The sequence below is a fragment of the Oncorhynchus clarkii genome, chromosome 12 (genome assembly GCF_045791955.1).
Source record: "Oncorhynchus clarkii lewisi isolate Uvic-CL-2024 chromosome 12, UVic_Ocla_1.0, whole genome shotgun sequence".
Lineage (NCBI taxonomy): Eukaryota > Metazoa > Chordata > Actinopteri > Salmoniformes > Salmonidae > Oncorhynchus > Oncorhynchus clarkii.
The window spans coordinates 93621191-93636486 of NC_092158.1; the positions used below are offsets into that span (position 1 = coordinate 93621191).

Consider the following 15296-nt stretch of genomic DNA (forward strand, 5'->3'; position numbering starts at 1 on the left):
GTTTGTTCTGAAGGCTGTAGGTGTTTAAAGTTGTAAATAATTACATGTTATGTTCTCAATAATCATTTAAAAATGTAAATGATCTGTCTTAGGGTTCTTTTTATTTTCATGAGAGCTTTATCCGGGCCTGTCTTTATGTCCTGGGTGATCCGGGCCTGTCTTTATGTCCTGGGTGATCCGGGCCTGTCTCCATGTCCGGGTGATCCGGGCCTGTCTCCATGTCCGGGTGATCCGGGCCTGTCTCCATGTCCGGGTGATCCGGGCCTGTCTCCATGTCCGGGTGATCCGGGCCTGTCTCCATGTCCGGGTGATCCGGGCCTGTCTCCATGTCCGGGTGATCCGGGCCTGTCTCCATGTCCGGGTGATCCGGGCCTGTCTCCATGTCCGGGTGATCCGGGCCTGTCTCCATGTCCGGGTGATCCGGGCCTGTCTCCATGTCCGGGTGATCCGGGCCTGTCTCCATGTCCGGGTGATCCGGGCCTGTCTCCATGTCCGGGTGATCCGGGCCTGTCTCCATGTCCGGGTGATCCGGGCCTGTCTCCATGTCCGGGTGATCCGGGCCTGTCTCCATGTCCGGGTGATCCGGGCCTGTCTCCATGTCCGGGTGATCCGGGCCTGTCTCCATGTCCGGGTGATCCGGGCCTGTCTCCATGTCCGGGTGATCCGGGCCTGTCTCCATGTCCGGGTGATCCGGGCCTGTCTCCATGTCCGGGTGATCCGGGCCTGTCTCCATGTCCGGGTGATCCGGGCCTGTCTCCATGTCCGGGTGATCCGGGCCTGTCTCCATGTCCGGGTGATCCGGGCCTGTCTCCATGTCCGGGTGATCCGGGCCTGTCTCCATGTCCGGGTGATCCGGGCCTGTCTCCATGTCCTGGTGATCCGGGCCTGTCTTCATGTCCGGGTGATCCGGGCCTGTCTCCATGTCCGGGTGATCCGGGCCTGTCTCCATGTCCGGGTGATCCGGGCCTGTCTCCATGTCCGGGTGATCCGGGCCTGTCTCCATGTCCGGGTGATCCGGGCCTGTCTTCATGTCCGGGTGATCCGGGCCTGTCTTCATGTCCGGGTGATCCGGGCCTGTCTCCATGTCCGGGTGATCCGGGCCTGTCTCCATGTCCGGGTGATCCGGGCCTGTCTCCATGTCCGGGTGATCCGGGCCTGTCTCCATGTCCGGGTGATCCGGGCCTGTCTTCATGTCCGGGTGATCCGGGCCTGTCTTCATGTCCGGGTGATCCGGGCCTGTCTCCATGTCCGGGTGATCCGGGCCTGTCTCCATGTCCGGGTGATCCGGGCCTGTCTCCATGTCCGGGTGATCCGGGCCTGTCTCCATGTCCGGGTGATCCGGGCCTGTCTTCATGTCCGGGTGATCCGGGCCTGTCTTCATGTCCGGGTGATCTGGGCCTGTCTTCATGTCCGGGTGATCCGGGCCTGTCTCCATGTCCGGGTGATCCGGGCCTGTCTTCATGTCCGGGTGATCCGGGCCTGTCTTCATGTCCGGGTGATCCGGGCCTGTCTTCATGTCTGCGTGATCTGGGCCTGTCTTCATGTCCGGGTGATCTGGGTGGGGTCAGTCGGTCATCCAGGTGATCGACTGACCCCAAAGTGCTGCATGTTTAATGACGACAGACACCGGTCTCGATGGCTTGAACCCCGGGTCACAAGACTTGCGTTAGCTTCCTGAGCGAAAGGCTGAGCCTAGGCATTATCTCTAAGAGCTAAACAAGTCTTCATGTTCACAGAAACACCTCCGTTACATAAACCTCCACAACTTCTGGTCATATGACTCCAGTCCCATCTCTCTCCTCTATCCTGACCCAATCTGAGATGGGTTGTACCGCCCTGAGGAGAAGTTGGCCCTAACCACAAATCTAGGATCAGCTTCTTCCCTCTTAACCTTAATGCAGAGGGGAAACACAGAACTGATTCAAGATCAGCGTCTGTCAGCCCAATGTGTGTAAATATAGCTGGATGTTTTTCCAACGCTGCTTCTATCTTCCTGAGTCTCGCTCATTCTCCTCCTTTCTTTGTGTTGGGGGGGGGGGGTGGGGGGGGTGAATATTAAATTAGAACAGCCATGGTCAAGAGGGAGGAACTGAATATTAAATTAGAACAGCCATGGTCAAAACAGAGGGAGGAACTGAATATTAAATTAGAACAGCCATGGTCAAAACAGAGGGGGAGGAACTGAATATTAAATTAGAACAGCCATGGTCAAAACAGAGGGGGAGGAACTGAATATTAAATTAGAACAGCCATGGTCAAAACAGAGGGGGAGGAACTGAATATTAAATTAGAACAGCCATGGTCAAAACAGAGGGGGAGGTACTGAATATTAAATTAGAACAGCCATGGTCAAAACAGAGGGGGAGGAACTGAATATTAAATTAGAACAGCCATGGTCAAAACAGAGGGGGAGGAACTGAATATTAAATTAGAACGGCCATGGTCAAAACAGAGGGGGGAACTGAATATTAAATTAGAACGGCCATGGTCAAAACAGAAGGGGAGGAACTGAATATTAAATTAGAACAGCCATGGTCAAAACAGAGGGGGAGGAACTGAATATTAAATTAGAACAGCCATGGTCAAAACAGAGGGGGAGGAACTGAATATTAAATTAGAACAGCCATGGTCAAAACAGAGGGGGAGGAACTGAATATTAAATTAGAACAGCCATGGTCAAAACAGAGGGGGGAACTGAATATTAAATTAGAACAGCCATGGTCAGAACAGAGGGGGAGGGACTGAATATTAAATTAGAACAGCCATGGTCAGAACAGAGGGGGGAACTGAATATTAAATTAGAACAGCCATGGTCAAAACAGAGGGGGAGGAACTGAATATTAAAACAGAGGGGGAGGGACTGAATATTAAAACAGAGGGGGAGGGACTGAATATTAAAACAGAGGGGGAGGGACTGAATATTAAAACAGAGGGGGAGGGACTGAATATTAAAACAGAGGGGGAGGGACTGAATATTAAAACAGAGGGGGAGGGACTGAATATTAAAACAGAGGGGGAGGGACCATAGTACTGTTTTTGTTTGTTTGGTTTTTAAAAAGAAAAAGTTGTTTTTACGTTCGCTTGTGAGCATCGACAGAGACCGGAGTGGTTCGCCCCGCTGCAAGAGTGTGTGTGTGTGTGTGTGTGTGTTGTAGCTACTCTGCTGTGTGTTGACAGTATGAAACGTGGGAACGTGGTGTGCTTGCAGTGATGCATCTATGGATTTATTCCTCTCAGAATAAATAAATGTTCTATACAAACTCTGTTCCACTGGACTCTTTTACTACGGTCTGTCTGTCTGTCTGTCTGTCTGTCTGTCTGCCTGTCTATGTGTGTGTCTGTCTGTCTGCCTGTCTACGTGTGTGTGTGTGTCTGTCTGTCTGCGTGTGTGTCTGCCTGTGCGTGTGTCTGCCTGTCTGTCTGTCTGTCTGCCTGTCTGCGTGTGTGTCTGTCTGTCTGCCTGTCTGTGTGCCTGTCTACGTGTGTGTGTGTGTCTGTCTGTCTGCGTGTGTGTCTGTCTGTGTGTGTGTCTGTCTGCCTATGTGTGTCTGTCTGCCTGTCTGTCTACATGTGTGTGTCTGTCTGCCTACAGTTGAAGTCAGAAGTTTACATACACTTAGGTTGGAGTCATTAAAACTAGTTTTTCAACCACTCCACACATTTCTTGTTAACAAACTATAGTTTTGGCAAGTTGGTTGGGACATATACTTTGTGCATGACACAAGTCATTGCTCCAACAATTGTTTACAGACAGATTATTTCACTTATAATTCACTGTATCACAATTCCAGTGGGTCAGAAGTTTACATACACTAAGTTGATTGTGCCTTTAAACAGCTTGGACAATCCCAGAAAATTATGTCATGGCTTTAGAAGCTTCTGATTGGCTAATTGACATCCTTTGAGTGAATTGGAGGTGTACCTGTGGATGTATTTCAAAGCTACCTTCAAACTCAGGGCCTCTTTGCTTGACATCATGGGAAAATCTAAAGAAATCAGCCAAGACCTCAGAAAAAAGAATTGTAGACCTACACAAGGTCCTTGGGAGCAATTTTCAAATGCCTGAAGGTACCGAAGAACACAATCCCAACCGTGAAGCACGGGGGTGTTTTTCTGCAGGAGGGACTGGCGCACTTCACAAAATAAATGGCATCATGAGGGAGGACAATTATGTGGATATATTGAAGCAACATCTCAAGACATCAGTCAGGAAGTTAACGTTTGGTCGCAATTGGGTCTTCCAAATGGACAATGACCCCAAGCATACTTCCAAAGTTGTGGCAAAATGGCTTAAGGACAACAAAGTCAAGGTATTGGAGTGGACATCACAAAGCCATGACCTCAATCCTGTAGAAAATGTGTGGGCAGAACTGAAAAAGCGTGTGCGAGCAAGGAGGCCTACAAACCTGACTCAGTTACACCAGCTCTGTCAGGAGGAATGGGCCAAAATTCACCCAATTTATTGTGGGAAGCCTGTGGAAGGCTACCCGAAACATTTGACCCAAGTTAAACAATTTAAAGTCAATGCTACCAAATACTAATTGAGTGTATGTAAACTTCTGACCCACTGGGAATGTGATGAAAGAAATAAAAGCTGAAATAAATCATTCTCTCTACTATTATTCTGACATTTCACATTCTTAAAATAAAGTGTTGATCCTAACTGACCTAAGACAGGGAATTTGTACTAGGATTAAATGTCAGGAATTGTGGAAAAACTGAGTTTGAATGTAAACTTCCGACTTCAACTGTACGTGCGTCTGCCTGCGTCTGTTTGCCTGCCTGTGTCCAACACCAACATTCACCTACGCAACCAGCCTTCAGACCAGAGAACACCACCAGCCTTCAGACCAGAGAACACGGCCAGCCTTCAGACCAGAGAACACGGCCAGCCTTCAGACCAGAGAACACCACCAGCCTTCAGACCAGAGAACACCACCAGCCTTCAGACCAGAGAACACCACCAGCCTTCAGACCAGAGAACACCACCAGCCTTCAGACCAGAGAACACCACCAGCCTTCAGACCAGAGAACACCACCAGCCTTCAGACCAGAGAACACCACCAGCCTTCAGACCAGAGAACACCACCAGCCTTCAGACCAGCCTTCAGACCAGAGAACACCACCAGCCTTCAGACCAGAGAACACCACCAGCCTTCAGACCAGAGAACACCACCAGCCTTCAGACCAGCCTTCAGACCAGAGAACACCACCAGCCTTCAGACCAGAGAACACAACCAGCCTTCAGACCAGAGAACACAACCAGCCTTCAGACCAGAGAACACCACCAGCCTTCAGACCAGAGAACACCACCAGCCTTCAGACCAGAGAACACCACCAGCCTTCAGACCAGCCTTCAGACCAGAGAACACCACCAGCCTTCAGACCAGAGAACACCACCAGACTTCAGACCAGAGAACACCACCAGACTTCAGACCAGAGAACACCACCAGACTTCAGACCAGAGAACACCACCAGCCTTCAGACCAGAGAACACCACCAGCCTTCAGACCAGCCTTCAGACCAGAGAACACCACCAGCCTTCAGACCAGAGAACACAACCAGCCTTCAGACCAGAGAACACCAGCCTTCAGACCAGCCTTCAGACCAGAGAACACCACCAGCCTTCAGACCAGAGAACACAACCAGCCTTCAGACCAGAGAACACCACCAGCCTTCAGACCAGAGAACACCACCAGCCTTCAGACCAGAGAACACCACCAGCCTTCAGACCAGAGAACACCACCAGCCTTCAGACCAGCCTTCAGAACAGAGAACACCACCAGCCTTCAGACCAGAGAACACCACCAGCCTTCAGACCAGAGAACACCACCAGCCTTCAGACCAGAGAACACCACCAGCCTTCAGACCAGAGAACACCACCAGCCTTCAGACCAGAGAACACCACCAGCCTTCAGACCAGAGAACACAACCAGCCTTCAGACCAGAGAACACCACCAGCCTTCAGACCAGAGAACACCACCAGCCTTCAGACCAGAGAACACCACCAGCCTTCAGACCAGAGAACACCACCAGCCTTCAGACCAGAGAACACCACCAGCCTTCAGACCAGAGAACACCACCAGCCTTCAGACCAGAGAACACCACCAGCCTTCAGACCAGAGAACACCACCAGCCTTCAGACCAGAGAACACCACCAGCCTTCAGACCAGAGAACACCACCAGCCTTCAGACCAGAGAACACCACCAGCCTTCAGACCAGAGAACACAACTGCCTTCAGCTCTCTGCTATCTCCCAGAATACACCCTGGTCATCACTGTACTGAATGAAGCATCCTGTGGTTTTAGTGTGTGAATTCTTACTGAAAATGTAACCACTATTATCCCCAGCGTCTGTCAGAGACATGTGGCTGTTACCCCCGAGGCCCAGAGGGGGGCAGCAGAGAGCTGTGGAGATATTCACGATGGTCATCTATTAAAGCACACAGTGGTTCTTAACCTGGAGTCCTCGAACAACGGGGGAGGCCACCGGCCCGGTCGATCCACGGCGGGGGAGGGACCCACCCGGCCGATCAAGGGGGAGGGACCCACCCGGCCGATCAAGGGGGACCAGTCACGGACTTCAGAGTGTACACTATTTTAACATTAGGGATCAGTCACACACTTCAAAGTGTACAGTATTTTAATGATCAGATAAATCAGGCGTAAATCAAGTATACAACAGAACATCTAACAGATCTAGGATCAGAGAGAAGACATGATCAGTTTCTACATTACCCCAGACTGATCACATCAAGTATACAACAGAACATCTAACAGATCTAGGATCAGAGAGAAGACATGATCAGTTTCTACATTACCCCCCCATACTGATCACATTGACATGATCAGTTTCTACATTACCCCCAGACTGATCACATATATTACTACATTACCCCCCCCCCAGACTGATCACATCAATTAGTAACACATTGACATGATCAGTTTCTACATTACCCCCCCCAGACTGATCACATGATCAGTCCTCTTCATGTTTCACGGTTAGTAAAGAGAGAGAACCAGAGGAGGGAGGAGACAGAGAGAGAACCAGAGGAGGGAGGAGACAGAGAGAGAACCAGAGGAGGGAGGAGACAGAGAGAGAACCAGAGGAGGGAGGAGACAGAGAGAGAACCATAGGAGGGAGGAGACAAAGAGAGAACCAGAGGAGGGAGGAGACAGAGAGAGAACCAGAGGAGGGAGGAGACAGAGAGAGAACCAGAGGAGGGAGGAGACAGAGAGAGAACCAGAGGAGGGAGGAGACAGAGAGAGAACCAGAGGAGGGAGGAGACAAAGAGAGAGAACCAGAGGAGGGAGGAGACAGAACCAGAGGAGGGAGGAGACAGAGAGAGAACCAGAGGAGGGAGGAGACAGAGAGAGAACCAGAGGAGGGAGGAGACAGAGAGAGAACCAGAGGAGGGAGGAGACAGAGAGAGAACCAGAGGAGGGAGGAGACAGAGAGAGAACCAGAGGAGGGAGGAGACAGAGAGAGAACCAGAGGAGGGAGGAGACAGAGAGAGAACCAGAGGAGGGAGGAGGGAGGAGACAGAGAGAGAACCAGAGGAGGGAGGAGACAGAGAGAGAACCAGAGGAGGGAGGAGGGAGGAGACAGAGAGAGAACCAGAGGAGGGAGGAGACAGAGAGAGAACCAGAGGAGGGAGGAGGGAGGAGACAGAGAGAAAACCAGAGGAGGGAGGAGACAGAGAGAGAACCAGAGGAGGGAGGAGACAGAGAGAGAACCAGAGGAGGGAGGAGACAGAGAGAGAACCAGAGGAGGGAGGAGACAGAGAGAAAACCAGAGGAGGGAGGAGACAGAGAGAGAACCAGAGAAGGGAGGAGAAAGAGAGAGAACCAGAGGAGGGAGGAGACAGAGAGAGAACCAGAGGAGGGAGGAGACAGAGAGAGAACCAGAGGAGGGAGGAGGGAGGAGACAGAGAGAAAACCAGAGGAGGGAGGAGACAGAGAGAGAACCAGAGGAGGGAGGAGACAGAGAGAGAACCAGAGGAGGGAGGAGGGAGGAGTCAGAGAGAGAACCAGAGGAGGGAGGAGACCAAGAGAAAACCAGAGGAGGGAGGAGACAGAGAGAGAACCAGAGGAGGGAGGAGACAGAGAGAGAACCAGAGGAGGGAGGAGACAGAGAGAGAACCAGAGGAGGGAGGAGACAGAGAGAGAACCAGAGGAGGGAGGAGACAGAGAGAGAACCAGAGGAGGGAGGAGACAGAGAGAGAACCAGAGGAGGGAGGAGACAGAGAGAGAACCAGAGGAGGGAGGAGACAGAGAGAGAACCAGAGGAGAGAGGAGACAAAGAGAAAACAGGGATAATGGAGGCATCTCTCGCATTCACACAGTCTTCTTAATGACGGACATATTTCAGTATGGTACAGATCATTTCAAACCGTTGACACATTCGCTGGGTAGTGGTCCTGAACACAGCCTACATGGCATCATCATCATCAACACCACCATCATCATCATCCTCATGGCACTAAACACAGAGCTGCAGAGTAGCGGTGAACACAGCCTAGTTGTTGCTAGCAGAGCCCATCACTGTCCATTCTAAAACACTGACGTAAAACAAGAGTTTCTATTTGACAACTTCAGGCAGGCCCCTCCCCGTTCCATATGCTTCCAGTCCCCCCGGGTCAGTACGGGTCTAGTCCCCCCGGGTCAGTACCGGTCCAGTCCCCCCGGGTCAGTACCGGTCCAGTCCCCCCGGGTCAGTACCGGTCCAGTCCCCCGAGTCAGTACCGGTCCAGTCCCCCGGGTCAGTACCGGTCCAGTCCCCCCGGGTCAGTACCGGTCCAGTCCCCCCGGGTCAGTACCGGTCCAGTCCCCCCGGGTCAGTACCGGTCCAGTCCCCCGGGTCAGTACCGGTCCAGTCCCCCCGGGTCAGTACCGGTCCAGTCCCCCCGGGTCAGTACCGGTCCAGTCCCCCCGGGTCAGTACCGGTCCAGTCCCCCCGGGTCAGTACCGGTCCAGTACCGGTCCAGTCCCCCGGGTCAGTAACGGTCCAGTCCCCCCGGGTCAGTAACAGTCCAGTCCCCCCGGGTCAGTAACGGTCCAGTCCCCCCGGGTCAGTAACGGTCCAGTCCCCCCGGGTCAGTAACAGTCCAGTCCCCCCGGGTCAGTAACGGTCCAGTCCCCCCGGGTCAGTAACGGTCCAGTCCCCCGGGTCAGTACCGGCCCAGTCCCCCGGGTCAGTACCGGTCCAGTCCCCCCGGGTCAGTACCGGTCCAGTCCCCCGGGTCAGTACCGGTCCAGTCCCCCGGGTCAGTACCGGTCCAGTCCCCCCGGGTCAGTACCAGTCCAGTCCCCCGGGTCAGTACCGGTCCAGTCCCCCAGGTCAGTAACGGTCCAGTCAGTACCGGTCCAGTCCACCGGGTCAGTACCGGTCCAGTCCCCCCGGGTCAGTACCGGTCCAGTCCACCGGGTCAGTACCGGTCCAGTCCCCCGGGTCAGACTGAACTGAAGCCAAGGCATTAACTTGGGGAGCTAACAAGTCTTCAGTACACAGTTCTGGCATTGTCCCAATCAGGGGAGGGCTGGTGTCGTCAGTGGGCAGAGCTAAGGTATGGCAGCTCCACCCATAATGCACTGGGCTAAGGACACAAAGGTCGTGATCACTTCAGACCCCGCCCACGGGGTTAAAGTTCATATAGTAGAGATATTAAAAACAGTCATGATCTTGAAGGATGATGAACCAATCAGTGTGTGTGTGTGTGTGTGTGTCAGAGTTCATATGGTCCGTTTGACACAGGGTGGTCCACTGAGGTGGGAACATACAGCTGCTCTCCTCGACAGCAACCTCTCAAACCAATCAGCATCCTCTAACATGTCCACACCTAGAGACACAGAAAGACAGAGAGAGAGAGAGAGAGAGACAGAGACAGAGAGAGAGAGAGACAGAGAGAGAGAGAGAGAGAGACAGAGACACAGACAGAGAGAGAGAGAGATATTGACATTGTTGGCACTTTGTTCATTGTTGTTTAACTAGCTAACGTTAGCTGGCTGGCTCATTAGCAAACGTTAGCTGACGTTTGTGATCTTAAAACACTGTTTACCTAGCTAGCTAGCTAGCATGTCTTAAGCTAAAGTATGGCTGGTGTAAGTAAACGTTGGCCAAAAAGCAAAATGAAATTGTTGCCAGCAGGGCTGGTTTGGCTGTTTTCATGTTATTCCGAGGTAAACAAATCATTGGCCAGAGCGTCAGGTGTGCGCTCCGAGAGAGAAATGAGATGGGCGGGGCTAAAAGCTGAAGAGGGTGTGAACGATGCTGAATGGGAGGGGCTAAAAACTGAAGAGGGTGTGAACGATGCTGAATGGGCGTGGCTAAATGCTTAAAGAGGGTGTGAACGATGCTGAATGGGCGTGGCTAAAGGCTTAAAGAGGGTGTGAGCGATGCTGAACGGGCGTGGCTAAAAGCTGAAGAGGGTGTGAACGATGCTGAATGGGCGTGGCTAAAAGCTGAAGAGGGTGTGAATGATGCTGAACTTCCTTTCCATTTATTTTGGGACCAGCCGTTGTTCCATGTAGTGAAATATTATTTAAAATGCTTTCGTACGGGCTAATAGCAGTAATGCTAAATTCAATGTTTCATCACATCATTTAAAAACTGTTTTGATACCTTAAAAATTCGAAATCAAACGAACCACTGAATGACCTTCTTAAAACACAACAAGTATACCATATGTTATCTTTAGTAGAGGGTTGGTTAACTGATAGACTGTAGAGGGTTGGTTAACTGATAGACTGTAGAGGGTTATAACTGATAGACTGTAGAGGGTTATAACTGATAGACTGTAGAGGGTTATAACTGATAGACTGTAGAGGGTTGGTTAACTGATAGACTGTAGAGGGTTATAACTGATAGACTGTAGAGGGTTGGTTAACTGATAGACTGTAGAGGGTTATAACTGATAGACTGTAGAGGGTTATAACTGATAGACTGTAGAGGGTTGGTTAACTGATAGACTGTAGAGGGTTATAACTGATAGACTGTAGAGGGTTGGTTAACTGATAGACTGTAGAGGGTTGGTTAACTGATAGACTGTAGAGGGTTATAACTGATAGACTGTAGAGGGTTGGTTAACTGATAGACTGTAGAGGGTTATAACTGATAGACTGTAGAGGGTTATAACTGATAGACTGTAGAGGGTTGGTTAACTGATAGACTGTAGAGGGTTATAACTGATAGACTGTAGAGGGTTGGTTAACTGATAGACTGTAGAGGGTTATAACTGATAGACTGTAGAGGGTTGGTTAACTGATAGACTGTAGAGGGTTGGTTAACTGATAGACTGTAGAGGGTTATAACTGATAGACTGTAGAGGGTTGGTTAACTGATAGACTGTAGAGGGTTGGTTAACTGATAGACTGTAGAGGGTTGGTTAACTGATAGACTGTAGAGGGTTATAACTGATAGACTGTAGAGGGTTGGTTAACTGATAGACTGTAGAGGGTTGGTTAACTGATAGACTGTAGAGGGTTATAACTGATAGACTGTAGAGGGTTATAACTGATAGACTGTAGAGGGTTATAACTGATAGACTGTAGAGGGTTATAACTGATAGACTGTAGAGGGTTGGTTAACTGATAGACTGTAGAGGGTTATAACTGATAGACTGTAGAGGGTTGGTTAACTGATAGACTGTAGAGGGTTATAACTGATAGACTGTAGAGGGTTATAACTGATAGACTGTAGAGGGTTGGTTAACTGATAGACTGTAGAGGGTTGGTTAACTGATAGACTGTAGAGGGTTATAACTGATAGACTGTAGAGGGTTGGTTAACTGATAGACTGTAGAGGGTTATAACTGATAGACTGTAGAGGGTTGGTTAACTGATAGACTGTAGAGGGTTATAACTGATAGACTGTAGAGGGTTGGTTAACTGATAGACTGTAGAGGGTTATAACTGATAGACTGTAGAGGGTTGGTTAACTGATAGACTGTAGAGGGTTGGTTAACTGATAGACTGTAGAGGGTTATAACTGATAGACTGTAGAGGGTTGGTTAACTGATAGACTGTAGAGGGTTGGTTAACTGATAGACTGTAGAGGGTTATAACTGATAGACTGTAGAGGGTTGGTTAACTGATAGACTGTAGAGGGTTGGTTAACTGATAGACTGTAGAGGGTTATAACTGATAGACTGTAGAGGGTTATAACTGATAGACTGTAGAGGGTTGGTTAACTGATAGACTGTAGAGGGTTGGTTAACTGATAGACTGTAGAGGGTTATAACTGATAGACTGTAGAGGGTTATAACTGATAGACTGTAGAGGGTTGGTTAACTGATAGACTGTAGAGGGTTGGCTAACTGATAGACTGTAGAGGGTTAACTGATAGACTGTAGAGGGTTGGTGTAGACTGTAGGGTTATAACTGATAGACTGTAGAGGGTTATAACTGATAGACTGTAGAGGGTTGGTTAACTGATAGACTGTAGAGGGTTGGTTAACTGATAGACTGTAGAGGGTTATAACTGATAGACTGTAGAGGGTTGGTTACTGATAGACTGTAGAGGGTTGGTTAACTGATAGACTGTAGAGGGTTATAACTGATAGACTGTAGAGGGTTATAACTGATAGACTGTAGAGGGTTAAGGGTTATAACTGATAGACTGTAGAGGGTTATAACTGATAGACTGTAGAGGGTTGGTTAACTGATAGACTGTAGAGGGTTATAACTGATAGACTGTAGAGGGTTATAACTGATAGACTGTAGAGGGTTAAGGGTTATAACTGATAGACTGTAGAGGGTTGGTTAACTGATAGACTGTAGAGGGTTATAACTGATAGACTGTAGAGGGTTGGTTAACTGATAGACTGTAGAGGGTTAACTGATAGACTGTAGAGGGTTGGTTAACTGAGAGACTGTAGAGGGTTATAACTGATAGACTGTAGAGGGTTGGTTAACTGATAGACTGTAGAGGGTTATAACTGATAGACTGTAGAGGGTTATAACTGATAGACTGTAGAGGGTTGGTTAACTGATAGACTGTAGAGGGTTGGTTAACTGATAGACTGTAGAGGGTTATAACTGATAGACTGTAGAGGGTTATAACTGATAGACTGTAGAGGGTTAAGGGTTATAACTGATAGACTGCAGAGGGTTGGTTAACTGATAGACTGTAGAGGGTTGGTTAACTGATAGACTGTAGACTGTAGAGGGTTATAACTGATAGACTGTACAGAGGGTTATAACTGATAGACTGTAGAGGGTTATAACTGATAGACTGTAGAGGGTTGGTTAACTGATAGACTGTAGAGGGTTAACTGATAGACTGTAGAGGGTTGGTTAACTGATAGACTGTAGAGGGTTATAACTGATAGACTGTAGAGGGTGGGTTAACTGATAGACTGTAGAGGGTTGGTTAACTGATAGACTGTAGAGGGTTGGTTAACTGATAGACTGTAGAGGGTTATAACTGATAGACTGTAGAGGGTTATAACTGATAGACTGTAGAGGGTTGGTTAACTGATAGACTGTAGAGGGTTGGTTAACTGATAGACTGTAGAGGGTTAACTGATAGACTGTAGAGGGTTGGTTAACTGATAGACTGTAGAGGGTTATAACTGATAGACTGTAGAGGGTGGGTTAACTGATAGACTGTAGAGGGTTGGTTAACTGATAGACTGTAGAGGGTTGGTTAACTGATAGACTGTAGAGGGTTATAACTGATAGACTGTAGAGGGTTATAACTGATAGACTGTAGAGGGTTGGTTAACTGATAGACTGTAGAGGGTTGGTTAACTGATAGACTGTAGAGGGTTATAACTGATAGACTGTAGAGGGTTATAACTGATAGACTGTAGAGGGTTAAGGGTTATAACTGATAGACTGTAGAGGGTTGGTTAACTGATAGACTGTAGAGGGTTATAACTGATAGACTGTAGAGGGTTAAGGGTTATAACTGATAGACTGTAGAGGGTTGGTTAACTGATAGACTGTAGAGGGTTATAACTGATAGACTGTAGAGGGTTATAACTGATAGACTGTAGAGGGGTTGGTTAACTGATAGACTGTAGAGGGTTATAACTGATAGACTGTAGAGGGTTATAACTGATAGACTGTAGAGGGGTTGGTTAACTGATAGACTGTAGAGGGTTATAACTGATAGACTGTAGAGGGTTGGTTAACTGATAGACTGTAGAGGGTTATAACTGATAGACTGTAGAGGGTTATAACTGATAGACTGTAGAGGGTTGGTTAACTGATAGACTGTAGAGGGTTATAACTGATAGACTGTAGAGGGTTGGTTAACTGATAGACTGTAGAGGGTTATAACTGATAGACTGTAGAGGGTTGGTTAACTGATAGACTGTAGAGGGTTGGTTAACTGATAGACTGTAGAGGGTTATAACTGATAGACTGTAGAGGGTTGGTTAACTGATAGACTGTAGAGGGTTGGTTAACTGATAGACTGTAGAGGGTTGGTTAACTGATAGACTGTAGAGGGTTATAACTGATAGACTGTAGAGGGTTGGTTAACTGATAGACTGTAGAGGGTTGGTTAACTGATAGACTGTAGAGGGTTATAACTGATAGACTGTAGAGGGTTATAACTGATAGACTGTAGAGGGTTATAACTGATAGACTGTAGAGGGTTGGTTAACTGATAGACTGTAGAGGGTTATAACTGATAGACTGTAGAGGGTTGGTTAACTGATAGACTGTAGAGGGTTATAACTGATAGACTGTAGAGGGTTATAACTGATAGACTGTAGAGGGTTGGTTAACTGATAGACTGTAGAGGGTTGGTTAACTGATAGACTGTAGAGGGTTATAACTGATAGACTGTAGAGGGTTGGTTAACTGATAGACTGTAGAGGGTTATAACTGATAGACTGTAGAGGGTTATAACTGATAGACTGTAGAGGGTTGGTTAACTGATAGACTGTAGAGGGTTATAACTGATAGACTGTAGAGGGTTGGTTAACTGATAGACTGTAGAGGGTTATAACTGATAGACTGTAGAGGGTTGGTTAACTGATAGACTGTAGAGGGTTGGTTAACTGATAGACTGTAGAGGGTTATAACTGATAGACTGTAGAGGGTTGGTTAACTGATAGACTGTAGAGGGTTGGTTAACTGATAGACTGTAGAGGGTTATAACTGATAGACTGTAGAGGGTTGGTTAACTGATAGACTGTAGAGGGTTGGTTAACTGATAGACTGTAGAGGGTTATAACTGATAGACTGTAGAGGGTTATAACTGATAGACTGTAGAGGGTTGGTTAACTGATAGACTGTAGAGGGTTGGTTAACTGATAGACTGTAGAGGGTTAAGGGTTATAACT

General features: G+C 48.5%; 1 protein-coding gene across 2 annotated transcripts in view; it reads right to left on the reverse strand.

The window, feature by feature from the left end:
* Positions 1–9228: 9228 nt before the first annotated feature.
* LOC139422374 (E3 ubiquitin-protein ligase TRAF7) overlaps positions 9229–15296 on the reverse strand; it is a 55870-nt gene continuing 49802 nt past the window's right edge. For both annotated transcript variants that reach the window (XM_071173577.1, XM_071173578.1), the window contains one exon: positions 9229–9839. In XM_071173577.1, the coding sequence (XP_071029678.1) occupies positions 9825–9839 (15 nt within the window). In that variant the 3' untranslated portion in view covers positions 9229–9824. The remainder of the gene's footprint in view (positions 9840–15296) is intronic.